The sequence below is a fragment of the Dermacentor silvarum genome, chromosome 8 (assembly GCF_013339745.2).
Source record: "Dermacentor silvarum isolate Dsil-2018 chromosome 8, BIME_Dsil_1.4, whole genome shotgun sequence".
Classification (NCBI taxonomy): Eukaryota; Metazoa; Arthropoda; class Arachnida; order Ixodida; family Ixodidae; genus Dermacentor; species Dermacentor silvarum.
The window spans coordinates 10,334,631-10,355,178 of NC_051161.1; the positions used below are offsets into that span (position 1 = coordinate 10,334,631).

The window sequence follows — 20,548 nt, forward strand, 5'->3', positions numbered from 1 at the left end:
AACGATCCTCCACTCTAAGCTATTCCGTCACTCTGCCAAGCTGAGCACACCGTCGTCACTCGACTGAAGACGACACAACGCTTTTCAATAGTTGTCATGGAGTCTCAATGAAGCGCAGTGATCGCTGTCATAAACTTTCTTGAGTCGAGGTGGATTGTTTAGCGGAGGAACGTTCTAGAATACCGGAGTAAAAGTTTATTTCCTGAGTTTCAAGCCAGAAACTCCCATATGCTGTTATATTACAATAACTTCTATGCGTATCCACGAGTGGCGTTTCTTTGTTTCGTCTTTAGGCCTGGGCTTATCCTCTGCCCTTCTTCGTACTTGCAGCACTAGTGAGCTTTTCGCTCCCATGGACGGCACGCTCGCAAAAGATACCCGACAAACCTCTAAAAGGTAAGACACGTAGTCAGACTTCTGGCAGAACTGCAGCAAACGAATTCTTCGTCAGGTGAGCAAGGATATCGACTGTCTCTCGAATTAATTGCATGGTGTGTTAGGCTGGCTATATCATACACTGTTTTCAGAGACAATGATTCTTGCAGCATGGTCGCACATGTCACCTGCTCACAAAGCAAAGCAGCCACTGCTGCAGTTTATGAGATCGACTGGCCTATAGTGGCCGACTGCAGACGTGATGGGCAGCTCAACGTATACGCACTGCGAGTGCTTCCTCCCCTCAATCCCTCTCCTTTCTTTGTTTTCATCTGTTAACCCTATTCACCCTGCTTAGGGCAGCAAACCGGTTGCGCGCTTGGTTGACCTCCAATATTTCCTCCGCCACCGCTGAATTCGGGAGCCACCCCACCGACGGCTGCGGATGGAAAGCGGTCACGGTCCCCAAAAGTGATGGTGTAGTAGTATCGGACGCTGACGCAGAGACCGAGGCCCGTGGTGGAAAAAATGGCTCGCATCCGTGATCTACCACGGAGCAGGCTGCGAGCTCGTCTACTAAACTCCTCCTCCTGCTCTCTTTTAAAAAAAAGTCATCTAACTGAGAGCAGCACGCGAGAGAGAGAGAACGAAAACAACAAAGAAGGCAGGCATGTTAACCAGAAAAGTGTCGGTTGGCTACATTACGCTGCAGGAAGGGAATTGGGGAATAGAAAGAATGGAGACAGAGAGTACTACGAAGCTACAAAGGAAACTTACACTGGTTTTCCAGAAACTGTCTTGCCATATTCAGTGGGCCTCCACTTCGACGTCTCGATTCTTTAGCCTCGCTCTGCAATCTACCAGTTCACCTAAATGGTGGAAGGACCAACCCGAAAAGGCGTTGTTCCCGGGTTCCATCCCCAGCCTAGTGCGGTTTTTGAACACAATGTCTTTTTGCCTGACTTTATGCGGGTTCGGCGTATCTGGAATAAGCTTATCTATCTTCTAACCTCTTAACAAAAAGGGCAATTCTGTTACGTTGTAGTGTCGTAAGAACCGTGATAAGGTACTAAATGATGGGTCTCGATGAGACGAAAAGCGAGAAATAGTCACAAGTTAAAAATATAAATGAAAATCGAAATGAAAGTACAAAAATATGCAAATACGTGCGCTAAAATATCAGAGGCGACAGCTGTCATTTAAAGAGGACATGCTAGATGGCGCCACAGTGCCGAGCCGCAGTAGGGTGCCTTGATAGCAGCGCCGCCGTTCATGGTAGTGACATCCTTTGAGCAACCCCGCGCCGCTGTACACCACAATGGCGACCCAGATACTGCTCGACGTGTCTTTTGCGTCACTGGTCTTAGGATCAAACGTGAACAGCTTGGCAAATAGTATTGGAGATCAAGATATCGTTAATCTACTAGAGACAATATTTTGGCCCGGAACAACGAGTTTTCAATTTTCAATAAGCCTACAATTTGATTTCACAGAGCGAAAGTAGCTTAACTATGACTGGCTTCCAGCTTGCATGACACTCTTTCAAGGATCAAGTAGAGGCAATTTGAGCCGCTTGCAATTATCTGCAATGGCATAGCCATACGGCGGGTGTACCTTGGGTGTAACACAATGGCGAACGTGCCACCACCAAGGAGGTTGGTCACCACACTAAACCGCGAGAAGCGGTAATATCGAGGCCTCCTAGCCAGCAGGAAACAGGCTTCACTAAGGCGCGTGCGTCCGAAGCGGCCATTGATCGGAACCTACGTTAGCGGCGCCATGTGCACGCAAAGTTCGGTTCAGTTATGCGTTTGTCTGTGTGTGTAAAGGGGGTGGGGGGGGGGGGGGGGGACGCCACGAGAAGAACCCACTTGCCAAGTAAGTGAAAGGTTGGGCCCGTTGTTTTGGCATGAAGGTCATAGCAGCACTAACTAAAGCATATGCAAGAAAGAAAGAGACATGGGGACAAGCGCTAACTTCGCCAAGGCAGTCAAGGCTGTTGACTGCCGAGGCAGACAGCATGGAAGAGCGGAAACGCAAACGTGCCGACGCCGCTCGTGTGCGCCGCCCCAAGGAGAGTGTCGATTCTCGTGTAGCACGCCTTACCCAAATGTATGCAACCGCACGTGCCTGTCGTATCAAGGCACGTGCGGTGAGTCTATGTGGTGGGGAAAAAAAAAAAGGGGGGGGGGGGGGGGGGCTGTCGACCAAAGTCGACGCGAAAGAAGACAAGGTCTACGTACAAGCGCGTAAAATACGCGAATGAAAAACACGTGAAAAGTCAACGTGTACCTACCGTTGTGGCGTAGTGGCTTCGGCGTTGCGCTGCTAAGCCCGAGAGCGCGGAATCAAATGGCGGCCGCGGCAAACCCATATCAATGGGGGCGATAATTTCGTGCACGTTAATTGCGTGTAATAATTGCGTGTGCGTTAAAGAACCCCAGGAGGTCAAATTTATTACGGAGTCCCCAACTACGCCGTGCCTCATAATCATATTGTGGTTTTGGCTTGCAAAAGTAAAACCCCAGAATTATATTTAAAAGTCGACATGAATGATACAATGAGAGATTCGAAAACGTGATGGATGTCCAAAGAAATAAATAAAAGCAAAAATGTAATGCATAATCTTTAGTGACCCAATATCCATATAACGAATAAACACACTTAAATACATGCAAATTATGCCATGTACGTCGACCTTGCCTTCTTTCACGTCGACTTCGGATAACACGCCTTTTTTTTCGTTATTCCATTGCGGAGCTTTCTTCTTGACTAAATCGCAAAAGATTCCTTCTGCAGCTTCATGTCATAGTCGGGTAATAATGACAATTTTCCTTTTCATGAAAGTTTTACCACTTGGCGGACTTTCATAGAAAAGTGTTGCCGCATTTCGTGAGCAAGGGTCTTTCATTACATGAACTAAGCGTCGGTGTAGAGACATGGTAAGCATCGAAACGTTCGTTGGCTAGTCGTGAGTCAAATTTCACATATCTTGGACGCTCTGAGTCATTTCAGGTACGAGCTCACTGGCCACTTCTTGCCCTGCTTGGCGGCACTGAAGGCGTAAATGAGCATAACGCATCTTTGATAATGAATCACGCAAAGATCTTCGCATGGCAATAAGAATTATTTCATGGTTTATACTCCTGTTGGTTATCTCAGAGAGAAACAAAATTGCAGACAGGATAACCAGATAAATATATCCAATTTGCTACGCTGCACTTGAAGAGAAAAGGGGCGAAGAAAAGGTAAAATGAGCGAGAGAGAGAGAACAACATCACCAAGGCGAGTACACCACCGCGAAATCAAAAACACGCTGAAGCGTGTAGTCGTCCACAAAGGCCAGCTATTCAAAAGAAGCGTGCTATCTTCCGTGCTTTCAATCGATGAGACCGCTTTTGTGATACCTGTGAACTGTACACGAAAAAAATATATTGTGGAGCACTCCTCTACTCGACGGACAGAGAGAGAATAATGTAGAAAAGCACAGAGGTCGGCCTACTGCACTCAAAGTACTGAACACGTGCATAGCACTTTCGGCCGAAGTAGTATGCTAGTTCCTGCAGTGGTGTTGTAAAGACACGTACACTTTAATATTTAGTGTTTTATTTAGCAGTTAGCCACCGCACGACATATATCCGATAGCATCAAAGTAATGATATACAAAAGCATCATCCGTAAAGCTGTACAAGAATATACTATAATGCTGACTGATAAGTACTGAAAAGCGGACACCCCTTATCCACTATGGGTACTTGTAAATTTTAGATAAACTGTCTGTGCAGGGCTTATTACAAAAACGAGTTGGTGGTCGCTGCGCAGCAAACGTCGTTGTCGTCGTCGTTTTTATCCTTTAAGTTATGATATCATGAGAAAATAGGCCATCGAAGGGCTGGCTACCACAATCATCAAAAATGAGCTCCAGCGACTAAGCAACGTAAAAATTGAAATAAACGAAGTCAGAACGGAAAAATCGCGCTCAGCAAATGGCACTGTGTCCGATACAGTATATCTGATACTCCGGCAACATTCATACCCACACAGATGGCTTCAGTTGCTCCATTCCTCTACATCTGAGTTGTCATCTTTCACCCAAATATAGAAGCTATTATACTATCACGTGCAGCGTCGTCGACAACAGCCAATCTGTTGGCGATCTGCCTGCAGTTCGGTTTATAGTGTCACCATAGAGAAAGGAATTCACCCCCCCCCCCCCCCCCCCAAGAGCGGACACTCCCATAGAACCCAGCGGTCGGCATGAATCCCTTCCGTTTTCGGTTTTGGGCGCGCGCATTTTGAACGCTAGCTAGCACGCCGGCTGCGACCCCCCCCCCCCCCTCCCTTTTTTTTATTGCGATAGCAATTATATGGACACTCAAAAGCAGATTTCTGCCGTCGGCGTCGCCATCGCCGTCGCCGTGAGGTTCCGTATGACGTCAATGGAGATGAAATCGGCGCCGCGTGATAAGTGGTTCTTGAGGGAAAGGGAAAGGTTGGCGCTATCTTCTGCAGCCCTTGAGGGAGCACGGCTCAGCGCCAACGCCGCGTGCCGCCGAACGCTGTATGTGCGAGTGAAAGGGCGCGAGGGACGCGCGCTTTCACGGGGAGTGAACGCACGGCGGAGAACAAACGCGCGTTCTGCGCTATTCTCCCTTAAGGGCTACAGAAGTAGGCGTCTCTTTCCTCCTCTACAATCACCATATATGTAGAGTAAACGTACCTTCTTCCGACACGCGAAAGGCTGTGGGGGAGGGGGGGAGGGGCAGGGAAGGGAGGCGACGTTTAGCTGCGGCACCAAGTGCCTGTTTATATCAGAGGCTCCGGCAACAGTCACCAACGCCGCACGCATTTTGAGCGAACGCGGGCAAAACGCCGGCGGCGTCGACAACAGTTCTGCGCGTTGCCGGTGCTGCTGCATGTCCAAGTTTATACAGCTGAGAAAGCTGCTATAATTACTCCGTATAGCTCTCTTCAAATTTGCTATCGCAATTGATGCTTCGCCTTTCAGGTGAAACTGCGACTTTTTTTTTTCTGCTCGACCGCGCACGGTCTTCGTGCAGAATCGGTTTATTATTTGGTAAAAATGATTGCGAACGATCATGTCAAGTCCTATCGAATCTGTGCCACGTGCAATTTCGCAAAGTAGATGCAAGACCCCTTATGAAATAAGGAAATATTTATTTTGCTCTATATAAAAGCTCGTTCCGCGCTTTTTGTGCGTTCATCCAACGCGGTCACCCCAGGTATGCAGTAGTTCCCGTATGAAGCTCCACCGGACGGCATCAGCTGAAAAAACATTTGTTGCAGTTTCACCCTAAAGGCGAAGCATCAATTGCGATAGCAAATTAGTAGAGATCTATACGGAGTAATGATAGTAGCTTTATCAGTTTATCTTGGACATGCAGCAGCACCACCAACGCGCAGAACTGTTGACGCCGTCGGCGTTCTACCCGCGTTCGCGCCGAACGCGCGCGGCGTTGGTGACTGCTGCCGGTGCCTCTGGGGGCGGCTCGGAGGTTTTCGACGAGATCAGATTGGGACACTCGTTGAGCAGCGTCGGAAATCTTTTAATACGCATTTGGTGCCGCAGCTAAACGTCGCTCCCCCCTCCCTCCCGTCCCCCCCACGGCCTTTCGCGCGACGGAAGAAGTCGCGTTTGCTCTCTATGTATGGTGATTGTCAAGGAGGAAAGAGACGCCTAATTCTGCAGCCCTTCAGGGAGCACGACGCGGAACGCGCGTTTGCTCTACGACGTGCGTTCGCTCCCCATGAAAGCGCGCGTCCCTCGCGCCTTTTCACTTGCACATACAACGTCCGCAGCGCGGCGACGACGATGACAGAAATCCGCTTTGGAGTGTCCATATAATTGCTGTCGCAATAAAAGTAAATTACAAGCATGTAACAGCATGTTACAAGCATGTGTTATTTTTGTATTTAGAAATAGGAATACTGCGTGTAGAGGCGAAACGTGCGAAAGCGGTCAATGGGCGGCATTACAAACAAATGCAATTCGCTTTTACATACATGGCGTAGAAAACACCCCGACTCATCCCAAACAATTCCATAAAATATGAAATCAACTGATTTCCAAGCATTCCTCCATTTCCGGGTATTATTTCCTGCGCTTTAATAGCACAAATACACGTGCGACTTCGCGTTTCCAAAACTTGGCCTCGGGCGACGCGACGGTACGCTAAATACACAGAGACGGACGCAACAGAGGCTCCCCGCCGGACCATGCTAGACGTTCGCAGAATGCCTTCTACTCGCACTCAAGACAAATGCGTGGGTGCAAATCCTATTTTCAGTCCTTTAGAAGACGGAATTTTTCGAATTCCAAGTTTCTGATAAGTTCCTCAGCGTTATCTTTCACGCGTTCTGCCGGCGCTAGCAACACACTCCCACGTTATTAGTCTTGGCAATCGGTCATCGCAGGCGTGAGTGCCGAAAGAAGGGATATGTTGTTGCGGGGCCACAAAAAAAAAGAAAAGAAAAAACGTCACGAACTTGTCCCTCTAAGGTTGATTACACGCCAAACTAACTCTGTCACCACGGCCGAGCTGCGTATCGCTAACTGCGTCACAGCGCGGCCAGCGTACCACAAAAGTACCCCAAGAAATAACGAAATTACTTTTCAGTGATGTCTGGCGTCAGCAAAAGCGGCGCAAACTTCTGGTAAGATGCACTACTCTACGCACCACGCCCGAGTTGGTTCTCGCTAACTGCGTCAGTGCCCTGTGCGGCCAGCGTTACCTCCAAAAGTACCCCAAAAAGTAACGAAATTACTTTTCAGTAATGTCTGGCGTCAGAGAAAGCGGCACAAACTTCTCCTATAGCAAGATGCACTAGACTACGCACCACAACCGAGTTTGTTCTGGCTAACTGCGTCACAGCGCCCTGCGTGGCCAGTGTGCCTCAACAGAACCGAAATAAGAATAATCCCCTAGGAAGCGTCGGAAACATGTCTCAGCACGATTCATTAACTCAAATTAACTGTGGTAGGACGGCAGAGCTGTTTTTCGCTAACTGCTCCTTAAGTCTCGGTCCCGTGCCGAAAGCATAATTGCCTTGTAGACTGTGGAACAAAATTTCTCACCTTGCCGTAGTCCAATAGTGCAGTGGTGTCTTCTCCCAGTGCTGAAGGAACGCAAGAATACGCCGGGAGCCCAAAAAACTAGGCTCATTAAAAAAAAAAAAGGACACAGACTGGTCGCCGCGGGCGAGCGTTCAAACGCCCCGCATCCGTCCTCGCTCGCTTCGGTGGATTGTCTGGCGGATGACGCATGCATCTGGCCCGTCATTGGGCTATCGCTTGGTAACGCAAGAAAAATAAGTCGCAAAGTTTAAATTCATTTATACGCAAAACGTTTTAGTTTTTGCGGCAAGGAATAAAAAATAAAACAATGTCTGTTAACGTAATTTCACTTCCTTTTTTTCGATGCTCGCGGCAGCTAACGATCGGCATCAATACTAAAGCGTGACGTGTGTCCTGCTGCCAGTTTTTGCCGAGTGTCCCTCTTGTTGAATTTCTTTCTCTACGGTGACACGTATTATGACGGTGAAGGAAACAGTCGCAAACTGTGAATGGACGTAACGGACTTTTTATTGGGCCAACCTGTGCCCACAAATGCAAGTTGAACTCGAAGCAGAACGATAGCGGTGAACAGTCGGCGATCGTCGAAATCTGATCAGCGGCGAAACGCGTCGGCTTTAATACATGAGTCATCAAAGGTTCTAGAATCCCTGGTGCCTGCGTGTCTTCAAGAAAGTAATAGACAATTCGCGTCGCTCATACAATCAGGTTACATAAGCGCCGGTTACAACAGACAACAAATAGAAGCATCGATAACGTTCGAGAAACTTCCGATACATGCAGGCGCGTCCTGCGCCAAGCGATAAAGTTTAACATTTGTTAGCCGGCGAAAAGCAGTCACCGGTGAAAGGTAAACAAGTACACGTGTCAATACCCTCCCCTTAAAAAAACATCGTCCCGATGCTACAAACACGAAAGTGAAAACAAAACCAAGTGTAATAAAGAAAAAAAAAAGTCACAGGCCTGCGCGGCACACGCAGCACAGTCACAGCACAAGCTGGTGGAGCTGCTCAAGAGTAGCTCCAATTTCGGCACCACGCACACCAGGGTCTTCGCACAGTCTCTTCGCCTCGTTTTTCCGAGAACGATCTGAACTGTCCGCCCGGCGTCGATGGCGAGCTGCGTACGCTGCGTTTGCAGGCACGTTAACTAGATGGCGCTACCATACTGGCGGAGACTGGGGATCGCGTTTTTTTTTTGCGCGCCTCGCCTGAATGGCATCTCGTCGTCTGCGCCTGGGCGCACTGCGTTTGCAGGCGCCTTAACTAGATGGCGCCACTATACTGGCGGATTCTCGGATCGTCTGTGCCTGCGTTTATAGGTTCTTTTTTTTCGCTGCCCGATTGCAAGCGCTTGCGTGGCTCAGTGGTAAAGTATCCGACACCCGCGCAGCAGGCCTGGGTTCAATCCCGGCAGAGACCGGGTACTTTTTTTTCGCATTTCCGGCGATAGCGGTTACGTGGCGGCAGCGGACAAAATCGCGAACCGATACGGCTGTTGGAATGAGCCCATAAAAACTTACGCTGTAACAACAACAACAAAGCAACAAAGTCCCTAAGTTCGTTAGCGGGCGTAGAAAGGCTGAAAACGCACCGCGCCGCGCACGACTTCAGGTCGTGCGCGGCGCCACTGTGATTGCGAAGTGTCGTCTGGCACAACCGTGCTCCAATACGTCGGACGATCTTATAGGGTCCGAAATGTCCGAAACTAAACACGGTCGCCGGGCTGGTACTCGACGTAGCGTCGTCGAAGATGGTAGGGTCGGCTATCGGTCCTCTGCTGGTTCTTGATGCGCAGGCGGGCCAGCTATCGACCTTCTTCGGTGCGCTGCAAGTAGGTGGCAACGTCGAGCTTGTCTTCGTCGGTGACATCCGGTAGCATGGCGTCGCTTCAGATCAGGGCCGGCATTTTGTAGCGATGCCTTTCCGATGCTAATGCCTTTTCGTGTTTGGTCAGAGGTCAGAGCGACTGTGCGCTCACGTTATAAAGGGGATCAACCGGCCGTCAGCGGTTGATGATTAGACTAGTATAGAAGAAAGCATAACGCATCGCTACAAAATACCGGCCCAGTGGCGAAACGCGTTGGCTTTTATACAAGGGCCATCGAAGGTTCCAGAATTACCCCTGGTGCCCGCGTGTCTTCCAGAAAGTACTAGACAATTCGCGTCGCTCATACAAACAAATTACATAAGCGTCGGTGACAACTGACAACGGATAGAAGCATCGATAATGTTCGAGAAACTTCCGATACATGCAGGCGCGTCCTGCGCCGAGCGATAAAGTTTAACATTTGTTAGCCGATGAAAAGCGGTCACCGGTAAAAAATAAACAAGTGCACGTGTCAACAGCATCGACCTTATGATGCACGAGAATGGGTTATTGTCAGCGACACACAGACAGAAGTCGCCGTTTCTTGTAAACTTACACGCTAAATCTATAAAATCGCCTCAAGTGAGCAAGACGCTGAAAGAACCTAATAAAGTGAACGAGTTCCAGCGTACTAGTCTTTCAGTGGATACCGGGAGACTTGAACACTCCTGAAAATTGTGAAAATTATGCAGAAGCGCTCAAGGCCCATGAAGATAATAGGACGACCGCAACTCCAATACCTTTATTTGAAATATGCTGCATTTTAAGAGACACATATGCATGTAATAGTAGAATATATGGGTTTGGCAGAAATTTAAAACTTTTGACCCATATGGAATGTCACGAATTTCTGTAGACCAAAGACAGACAGGGACCAGTAGCTCGTTTAAGACAAACATTTAAAATTTCAAAGGCAAAAGGCAAAAAAAAAACAACACAAAACAAACAATATACAGCATGAGGTAATTCTAGACATTCCCCAAAGTCCTCAGATAGCATGAATTGATGTCCAAAATATTTACATTTCGTCCATCGACGTAACCACGTCACGTCGTCGTCGCTGCTTCCGATGACACGTTGTTGGGCCCCCCGATACGTCGTAGACTCGACGTCGCTGTGTCCGACGTTCGGCCTACGGTTGGCCTGGTGAGGGGGTCAGGACTGTGGGTGACCGAGGCGACTAGATCGCCCGGTCAGCTCTGCTAGCCTGCGGATCGTAGCCGCAGGGAATCCGGGAAACGGCACCGTCAGCCTGTAGCTGCGGCTTCCAGTGGGACGTCCACTCAGCTCGCTAATCGTGGCCGCGGCAGCTGAAGAACAGCTTCCACTGGGTTGCCGCCTTCTCCGCGATCCAGCCGTCCTGTCCGGCCTCCAGCTCCTTCTGCCCCTCGTTGGCCCAGAGCGTAGCTGGGCCGCTCTCTTCGGCTACGTGTCTTGTCTTGTCTTGTTTCCTAAACTTTGGCTCGACCCACTACGGTGGATTTGACAAGAAGCAGGCGATTTCAACTATGTCTCTTTCCCCCGTTGACCACGTAGCTCCGCGTGCACTTTTGCACTTTTTCTTCTTTCCTATATTGTATTCTTTTTATTTGGATGCTCTGATTTTCTAACTTCTTTTTTCTTTATTTCTTCCACTGGACTCCTCGTGCCTTCTTGCCCTCTTCTTATCGTCTGCTTTTTCTTCTTATTTCTTTCTTTCTTTCTTTCTTTATTGGCTCACGACAAGGAATTTGATCGCCTTATTGAATTTCATATATCGATGGAGTTACCAGACGTACAGAAACGTTTATTTAGCGCCTGTCGCACCCCCCCCCCCCCCCCCCCCCCTCCTAATCCAGGTACCACCTAAACAAAACAATTTTTATCAGCATTGCTGCAAACCGTTACTGCGAATGTGCCATACGCAGATGAGAACTTAGAACACCTTATTTTCGAATGCTGCATGCAAATTGTTTGAACCATGGATGAGAGGGATGACCAAATTTGAGAGACTTGGTCGAAGGCTAATGAGTGTAAAGAAGCCGTTGGGCTCGTTGCCTAATACTACTCTTCAAAAGTGTACACTTGTTGCTCTCAAAAAAAATTAACCCAGTCATATTATCCACGAATCTACGCATACTACAAATGTAGGCACATTTTTCATGGTGATAACGACATTTTATGCATGCAATGTGTGTGTTGTGTGTTGGTGTGTGTGTGTGTGTGTGTGTGTGTGTGGTGTGTGTTGTGTGTGTGTGTGTGTGTGTTGTATGTGTGTGTGGTGTGTGTGTGTGTGTGTGTGGTTGTGTGTGTGTGTGTGTGTGTGTGTGTGTGTGTGTGTGTGTGTGTGTGTGTGTGTGTGTGTGTGTGTGTGTGTGTGTGTGTGTGTGTGTGTGTGTGTGTGTGTGTGTGTGTGGTGTGTGTGTGTGTGTGTGTGTGTGTGTGTGGTGTGTGTGTGTGTGTGTGTGTGTGTGTGTGTGTGTGTGTGTGTGTGTGTGTGGTGTGTGTGTGTGTGTGTGTGTGTGTGTGTGTGTGTGTGTGTGTGTGTGTGTGTGTGTGTGTGAATGTATGATATTTTATGCACTTTCATACTGAAGCAGTGATTTGTATCATATTTTGGAACATGTGAAATTTTATGTTTAGTATGTATAGTGGGTTAATGAAAATTACGGTCACTGATGACCAAGTGAAAAAAGGTGTTCTGACGCTCCGAAACGTCAAAACAACTTTTTTTACTTGGTCAGTGACTGTAATTTTCATTAACCCAACATGCTACCTGACCAGACGAGCTTTCGTCGAATCCTTGACTATGTACAGTATGTATAGTGTTTGTGATAAAAAACCGTTGAATAAAAGGGGTCACTTTTGATCATTTCTGACCTTTCAAACTGCTTCTCAACTGTGAGAATTTGTACTTCGAGTACTTCTCGTATTTAGCTATTTCGTAATGCCTTCCTTTAGCTTTAATGTCGTATCACTCGCAACACATTTGTTTCTCAGTAAAAAGTAATTGGCAGCATCTCACGGTGCAAACTCCTTATTTTGTCCTGTAAATAAGAAAACGAACAATCAAAAATAAATTTCTTTTACCGCACTTAGTGTACTAAATGTAGCGTGTTATACATATCAAGCCCCTGTTAAAAGCAGGACTCAGTGTTTTCTGTTCCGAAACACAGCTAGAAAAGTAAAATGTTTATTCTTTTGTACAATCGATTTGTATGGTAAGTAAGTAAATCGCACAGACATAACACTACTGCGTCCCTTAAGGAATCACAGAGGTAGGCTGATCTAATTTACACTTTCTAGTGCCTTACAGCAAGCCATACGGTGCACACATATTCTAGATAATAGATCTCCATACCTCGGCTTCGTCCGTCAGGCCAAGTCGCCAGTTCTACGATATTTTGGCTGTATTGAACACTGCACCACATACACTTTCACATGTACGCATGACAATGTCATATCATGGTTGCTTCCTGCAAATACGAACCTAGAAAACGGAAATTCTGAGATAATTTGGGCTCATTGATGTGGAGGGTACCATGGGTAAACTATTTAATGAAGCAGTTTGAAACAGCCACAACGAAGACGCCTGTTAAGGAATGAATATTGGAGTCCTGATTAAGTAATAATCCACACAGTTGAACAATATGTGGACGCACTGATCAAATTAATTTCAAATCGACAATTTAATTGTCCTTGACTTTTACAAGAAATGGCTGAAGCGATACGATTATGAAATGATCTCAGGCAGGGGCTTCCAAACAGGAACCCCGTTCTTCATATGATGCATCCGATAACGCATTGGGGTGCTGACTCGTTTCAGAGGTTCAACAGCATTCAAGCTCAGATTCTCGAAAAAACCAGGAGAATTTGTTCAAGCTACTCATCGACCCTGTGTTCATAATTGACATGGTTACGGTGACGTTAAGTTGGATCATCATGGGATTTAATGAACCTACATTAGAGCCACACCTGAGACAGGTAATAGGCATTCCAAGGATAGCGAAAACGAATGTCGAACTTTATTTTTCATTGAGAGAAGCAACAGTAACTTATTTAAAGGTCATTTCTTTCAGTTCGGCCTAGGCACAACTGAGCTTGGTGTCGTATTTATGGTTCAGTTTGCAAGCTATACTATCGCAGCATTTGTCCTTGGTATCTTGTGTCAATTAAAGGTGAGTTGTGACGTGCTTTTTCCGCAAGCATTTTATTGTGTTGATATATAGTACCTGTTCATTGTGCGCGAATTTTAATAGAATGCTTGAAGGACCATAAAACACCCCTCCCTCTATCCAATACTCGGGAGCTGCCAGAAATAACACTCTTTTCTTTTTGTTTCTGTGACTGGTTTGACATTGCCTCATGCAGGCGTCGACCGTTACCACTCTTATCTGACACGATAATTTTGCTGAAAGTGCTACGCGCAAAAATAAAAAAAGGACATACCAGTTGACAGCGATGCTCGGCATGTATTAGTTCATAGCTTAACAAAAAATTATCTATATTCTCCACACCAAGATCTGAAGAATGTGATTTCGTGCGCTCAAATATCGCAAAAGAATTTCTCTACGCCCTCTTTGTGTCCTATGTTCCAGATTGACTCGCTAACGCAAGCACCCAGGCAGGCAAAGTGTTTGGAAAGGGGCAAAGGCGGGAGAAGCACAAATGTGCATAACAAGTAGCGAGGTTAATTCGACAAGCTTCCTTCTAAGTGACTAGTTCTGCACCATTAGACTCAGAGCACTTTCCTAAGAGCGCCTGTACCTGTTGGACTTCGCCGTTAGTGTCTGGCGCCGGAATTCAAGCATGGTACCTACTGAAGCCGAAGCAAGCACCACGGTCATAGTCAGGGCTGCGCAAAGATACTTTGCAATTCTATCACGATACGATAGAAGATACTCGGGCAACAAGTATTTGAGACATAAATGCCAGATACTACCGCAATTATTGTATCCAATGCGATTCTTTCCATTTATATCTTAACATACTTCGATACGTTCGCAAAATTGTTATTGTAGATCTATATAACGTAGCAGCGAACACGTATGCAGAAAAATATTTGCTTGGAAACTTCTGAACTCCAACCACCCTTGTTTCATTCGGATTAAAGATCTGCTAGTATCTCAAAAGCTTTGCCTTTCTTGCTCAAAGTATAATATTTTCCTTCCGAAACAATTTATTGGGGTTGCTTTAGCTGCTTTACATAGAACTTTTTATACGCTGCGCTGTCAGCGATTTTGCTTGTCTCTTTTGTATTTGATGGGAGTCGCCATTCAGCTTGCGGGCCAGATAGCGGGTCGCCATTTAAATACAAGAACGTCTATGAAAAGCCTCTGCACGTGGAGCAAATACCACTGTGGAGTTTTACCTTGTCCGTAAAAACAAAAAAAAATAATAAAACAAAAGGTCGGCTGCGCGCAAAGGATCACGCGCTTGTTTTTATCGAGACAACGCGAGCGCCCCGAGGTTACTCTGCTCCACCAATAGGAACGCGTAGACCTCATTGCCTGCCCTCGCTGTAGGGCTCTCGCCGAAAGATAAAAGAATGTCGCTGTCTTTAGTTTTATTCAGGTGGCTTAGTGCCAGCAGCATCAGCTTGAGAAGTGGAGTTCAGCCTACGTTTATAGTTTCGTACGGTGATGTTGCGATAGGAGTATCTTGTACCTTAAGATACACGATACATTCTTTCATGTATCAGAAATACAGATACTGATACACGTCTTGCCCGACGTATCATGATACAGATACAAGATACCCAAAGAGTATCTAAGATAGTATCTAAGATACTTGTACCTTCGGTACTGCCCAGCACTGGCCATAGTGTCGCGGGCAGGGACTTTGGCCGGCTTTAGTGTTACAAAGCCTGCACTTCGAAGAAAACAATCATCAAAAATAAAAAAGCAAGAAACCAAACCTCGTGATCACTTGGCAGCGCAGAAAGAGTCTTCCCAGACATTCACAGGCACTACTTCTGTTAACTTGGCCATCCATAAAAGCTGCGTGAGCACAGACACATGCAGCGTTCTAGCCACATTTCCATCGCATGGCATGCAGACTAAACGAGTCAGGTAATTGACCCAAGGGACGTCATATGGGGCATCCGAGAATGCTGGATATTGGAACAGACGTGATGGAACAGACGCACTGCGCAGGATGCAATCACTGCAAATAAGTGTCGGGGTGCTAACCGAGGATGTTAGTCATAGTTGCAAAAGACGCCAAAATACCTGACACGTTTGATGTGGGAAGGAAAGCAGCGTTACCGCTAAGACGGGGCAACAAGAAAGCCCATAATTTAGAAGCGAGACGACGTAAGCATGCATCCTTCGAATGAATCAATGAATGTGTGCTTCCTCATGAAGTGGGAGTTTTGGTGTTCGAGCGCTCCCCTCCATATATATATTGCTGTCGTAGTTGGTCAGCGACGAAATCCTTGGACATTACAGATCTACAAGATTTCATATTTTTACGTTTATGATTTCGTGTTCAATGCATATTTTCCAGATGGATGCGTTCTGTGCCTTTGTGGGCCAATTAGTGACAGTGTTCGCTTATCTTATACTGGGGCCAGCGCCTTTCATCCCAACAGAAGCGTAAGCATACTTTGTTCAAAGTAGATTCGGCAGGAGTATTACAAACGCTTGCAAATAGGATAGAAAGAAAAGCGGCGTTCTCGATGCCATCAAGAACGTAACCTTGGAGTCATTTCTTGTTTCCAGAGATCGGCGACGTAACATGAGAGGCTAAATCACAGACCTTAAAAAGTATAAAATTCCAATCGGTCCAGCGGGTCAAATGACACTCGAGCACACCATACGAAAGTGCATTAAAATATATGGAGATCATGGCAGTAAAATACTGCGCTAATAATGCATCTATCAGACTGAAGGACAAAGATTTAGGAAAATATCGCACAAGAAGCGTATAGAGTACCGACATTCACGTCCTATAAGCATTGACTGGAGTCTCATGCGCTTTCACAATATTAAGGAACGCTTACGTAATGTAACTGAGCATGGATTAGATAACTGACCATAGCGTTTTGTAGTGCAAGAACTGTTCAACGTATTAATTAAAACACTCGGTGAGAAGAAGTTGTGCTTAAACAGGCGATTTTGGTAATATGCTTTCGATGTAGAAAAAAGAAAGACGCGTAGCGTATGCGTGTCCATATGGGAGTGCTGTTGAGGACTTATAGAGAATTGTACTTTGCTATCGCTATCTAGGAGGCGGTGCTATGACGGTAACAGGGAACGTTATTGATTAACGCTAATATCTCTTCCGCGTGCTAAATTTTACTGTAGGAGCAACGTATGGGATGCCGTGAGGGTAACGCGAAGCCACACCTATTCCATGGCGGAAATAGTGCTTGGAGACCATAAAGAGTGCTCTTGGGTGTCAGGACGGCCACTTGCGTCGCCGAACATGTAATACATAAATGGACAATAGCATGTCGGAATAGCTGGGGGGTGAGGGATTGACAGTATTTTCAAATAAATAAATAAACTTCTCGCTGACATGAAGTGGCAACCAGCAGTAATGGTGATAAGCGCAAATACCATTAGAATCTTTTCGCAGCGGGGCAGCGCGGAACAATGTGTTTGTTTTGTGTTTGGAAAATGAGCGAAAATATTGTGACCTCTAGCAAACAATTAGTTTGCGTGGTGTGTAGTGAAGTACGCCAGAAAATTACCTTGACAAGGGCCGCCATACATTCTTCTGCGCCTGCTCGAATGCGTTCATGACCTTCTGGTGTCACGGTGGAATTTCCTGAGAACACGTGTCAGCTGCCGAGCAGTGGAGACAACGCTTTCCAGCAATCTCATTTCATTAATGGACAAAGTGGAAGCCGAACCCAATGAGTTAATGAAGGTGACATCTTTCTATAACTTTTCGAGCACCTCTTCAAAGATCGTTGTTCCTTTGCTCTAAACGAGGGTTGTAGGCAGCAACTTTGTTGCACTAGTAGGATAAGAGTAGATGACTCACGCCAGAGAACAATGCTAATTTCTGTTTTTTTTTGTTTTTTTTTTTCATTAGGGCTATGTGGATGGTATACCTCTCTCAAGTGTTCACGGGGGCAGGCATGGCCGGGCAATTTATTTGCGGTTATTGCCATTCGTTGAAGCATGCTGTGTAAGTTTGTTTATGGTGAAGATGTTCAAGCACACTTGACAATTAATTAATCTGCGGATATTCTATTCCGAAAACACCAAGAAGAGATAGGCAAAATGGTAAACTACGATAGATTTAGTAAGCCCTATTAGTTCAACCAGGCTATATAGGTCACGATTTGGCGGCACCCCGTTTAAAGGGGAGGCCAAGAAACATCATCATCATCGTCTTGTGGAGCTTACATTCAAAAACAGCGCTTGCATGTAGGTTACCTGATCGGTGTAGCAGAGAATCAGCTTCGGAACAACGCATTTTGTGAACAATAAGGATAGCCTTACCGCGATCAGTGTGTTGCTGCTTATCGGTCTGTGTGGCTCATACAGGGCAAGAGGATACTCTGACGATATAAAGACAACATCGTTCATCTCCACCATAGCAATTACAAGTCTGGTGTTTGGGTGAGTCCTCTTTTAGCAGCTCTGCTGCATTGAATTATCAAGTGCGATTTGTTATACAGGGTGTCCCCACTATCATGCACCATGATTTAAAATATGCAAATGCCACGTAGCTGGACAAAGCCAAGGTAATGTTGTTTGCTGTCGCTTGGTGATACTTAGATTACTTTTTTTGCATTCCGTCTAACTACATAATTAGTTTAAATAATTATTAACACTCTCAATTACTATATTTAGATGAAAAGTGTAAGTGAAAAAAAATTGTAGAGCAACATGAAAAACTCCCGATACAGCTTTCTGTTGCTCAATACATGCTACATAAGTGTTTATCCCACCGTGAAAGAAGCCCCGCGAATACACGCAAAGCGCCTCGAGCGGCCAGTCGCGCAGCAATTTTGCGTGTATTCGCGGGCTTTTTTCACGCTCAGAAAAACACTTTTATGTAGCACGTATTGAGCAACATAAAGCTGTATCAAAAGTTTTTCTTGTTGTTCTACAATGTGCTCATTGACACTTTTCATCTATGATTATAATATTGGAGAAGTTGAATCAATAATTAAGAATAATTATGTAATTAGGCGGAACACAAAAAATAATATGAGTATCTCCAAGCGACGGCAAACAACATTACCTTGGATTTGTTCCGCTACGTGGTATTTGCATATGTTTAAATCTTGGTGCATGATAGTTGGAACACTCTGTATATAAGAGCATTGTCTCTACCGCGATAAAGAGGTCCAAGAGCGAACGAAAAATCTATGTGGCTGGTGCATTCTGTGCAGAGTGAACACTGACGAAGAAATTGAATAATAATAATGAAGCAGTAAGATCGCTGGTAAAACACGGATTCGTCGATATTTTAAATTTAGATCAGTGAATGTCTCTGGTTTTCATTCATCATCGTTTTTCGCAATTAACAAAAACACAATGTTAGCAGCTATACATGAATATATTCTTGTGCGACGCCCATTCAGATATTAAGTACTGAGGATCACTTACGCTTTTTCAGGGCAACAGTGGCACCTCCAATTGCCGGATACCTTGTTGAAAGATTCGGCTATGAAACCGGGTCAATGTTTTTGTTCGGACTTCTAGTGATATGGGTGAGTGCGCTGTTTTTTAATGATCTGTAATAAGAAAAAAAACGATGCATATATACTGTTTGTGTTGCTTGGCATAATACATTTACAGCAATCAAATAAGTTGACTGAGAAAGACACTTCGGCTGCTTAATATCTAATAAATAGAAAAGCTATGAACGTCTCGCCTCATTTGACTGCAGAATACAAAATTTGCAAGAGCCGACTCTGAAATGGCTTACTGAGGTGAAAAGCACACATATGTTTATAGAAACATGGCTAAACAAGATTGCTAAGAGCAACATGAGCACAATGTATGGGCCGTATTTGTAACCTTCTGGAACCACATGCGACTCTGTTTTATGCTATTTTATTATTGCACCAAGCAACATATGTCATACTCACAAAGGAACTACTCAGATGCACTATCTTCTTTGCTTTTGTGATTTGTCATGCCAGGATTTCAAGTATCTGGTATTTCCTACGTGCTTCGAGTGCGAAATCAAGAAAACGATTTTAACAGCAAACACTCCGTTTCTTTCCCGAACCAGCGCTATTTGTGTATACTGAAGCCTGCATGTACTAATGACTCTTTTGTTATTTTGCTCTTTCAGACACCAGTTACGTTCATCCAGTGGTTGGCGTCATCGTGCAGCAACAAACGAAAGAACCAATCAAAGATAACGACTGATTCGCAGATATCTGCATGCTGACGCAGCACATGTAATTTATGTTCGCCTCAAAACTGTGGTTTACTGCATAAAATAATCGAAAACATGTGTGAGCGCTCAAGCTAGAATAAGTTGTTCGAAATAATTACTAAGCGCATGTTACCCTTTCTACCGGCAGGGCATATGGATGCATCGTGTCGACGGAAGTATCGCAACTGACTGCTCACATGCTACAAGAGGCACCACGCAGCAGAGGCGTTCTAGCGCTCGCTAGCGTGGTTCGCAAACAGCTTTTATTGCCTAAGGCGCCCAATTGATTGCCCAAGGCGCCATCTACCATTTGCGGTGTGCATTCGTGTGAGAAACATGCCTGCAAGTCCTGTTTGGCATGAGAGTAAATGCGCAATACTATGGCGGAAGTGTCTACCTCCAAGTTATTCAACAACTACGTAGGTAATTAAATGGAAAAATGAGGCATCCCCCCAATCGTAGCAATTGCTACATGAGAAACCCATACGGGTTCCTCGAAAGAAAAACCTCACAGTTGAAGAAAAATTCGTCCTGGTGCGGGACTCGAACCCGGGACCACCACCTTCCCACCCAATCGTGGCAATTGCTACGATTTGGTGGGTGTCGCATTTTTCCATTTAATAACTCCTCTTTACCTAGCGGGCTTCCGCTGAATTATTACGTCAAACACTTGCCTTTGCTTCCAGTTGTTGACAAAAGCGACTTCGCCCTGCCCCCTGCTAGCCGCCTTGTTTGCTCAGATAGTATAGCGGCTGCCCCGGAAAGGCGGTGGTCCCGGGTTCGATTTCCGGACCAGGACGAATTTTCCTTCAACTGAGGATTTTCTTTCGAGGAACCCGTATGGGTTTCCTTTGTAGCAGTTACTACGATTGGGTGGAT

The 20,548-nt window shown here is 45.8% G+C and overlaps 1 protein-coding gene across 1 annotated transcript in view; it reads left to right on the forward strand.

Moving 5' to 3' along the window:
* The window catches only part of LOC119460613 (MFS-type transporter SLC18B1-like), a 41,510-nt gene extending 21,313 nt beyond the window's left edge, over nt 1-20,197 (forward strand). The window contains exons 7-14 of the mRNA XM_037721635.2: nt 294-396; nt 13,143-13,300; nt 13,396-13,494; nt 15,824-15,912; nt 17,360-17,455; nt 17,818-17,892; nt 18,899-18,992; nt 19,583-20,197. Coding sequence (XP_037577563.1) covers nt 294-396; nt 13,143-13,300; nt 13,396-13,494; nt 15,824-15,912; nt 17,360-17,455; nt 17,818-17,892; nt 18,899-18,992; nt 19,583-19,681 — 813 coding nt within the window. The 3' untranslated portion in view covers nt 19,682-20,197. The remainder of the gene's footprint in view (nt 1-293; nt 397-13,142; nt 13,301-13,395; nt 13,495-15,823; nt 15,913-17,359; nt 17,456-17,817; nt 17,893-18,898; nt 18,993-19,582) is intronic.
* The last annotated feature ends 351 nt before the right edge of the window (nt 20,198-20,548 follow it).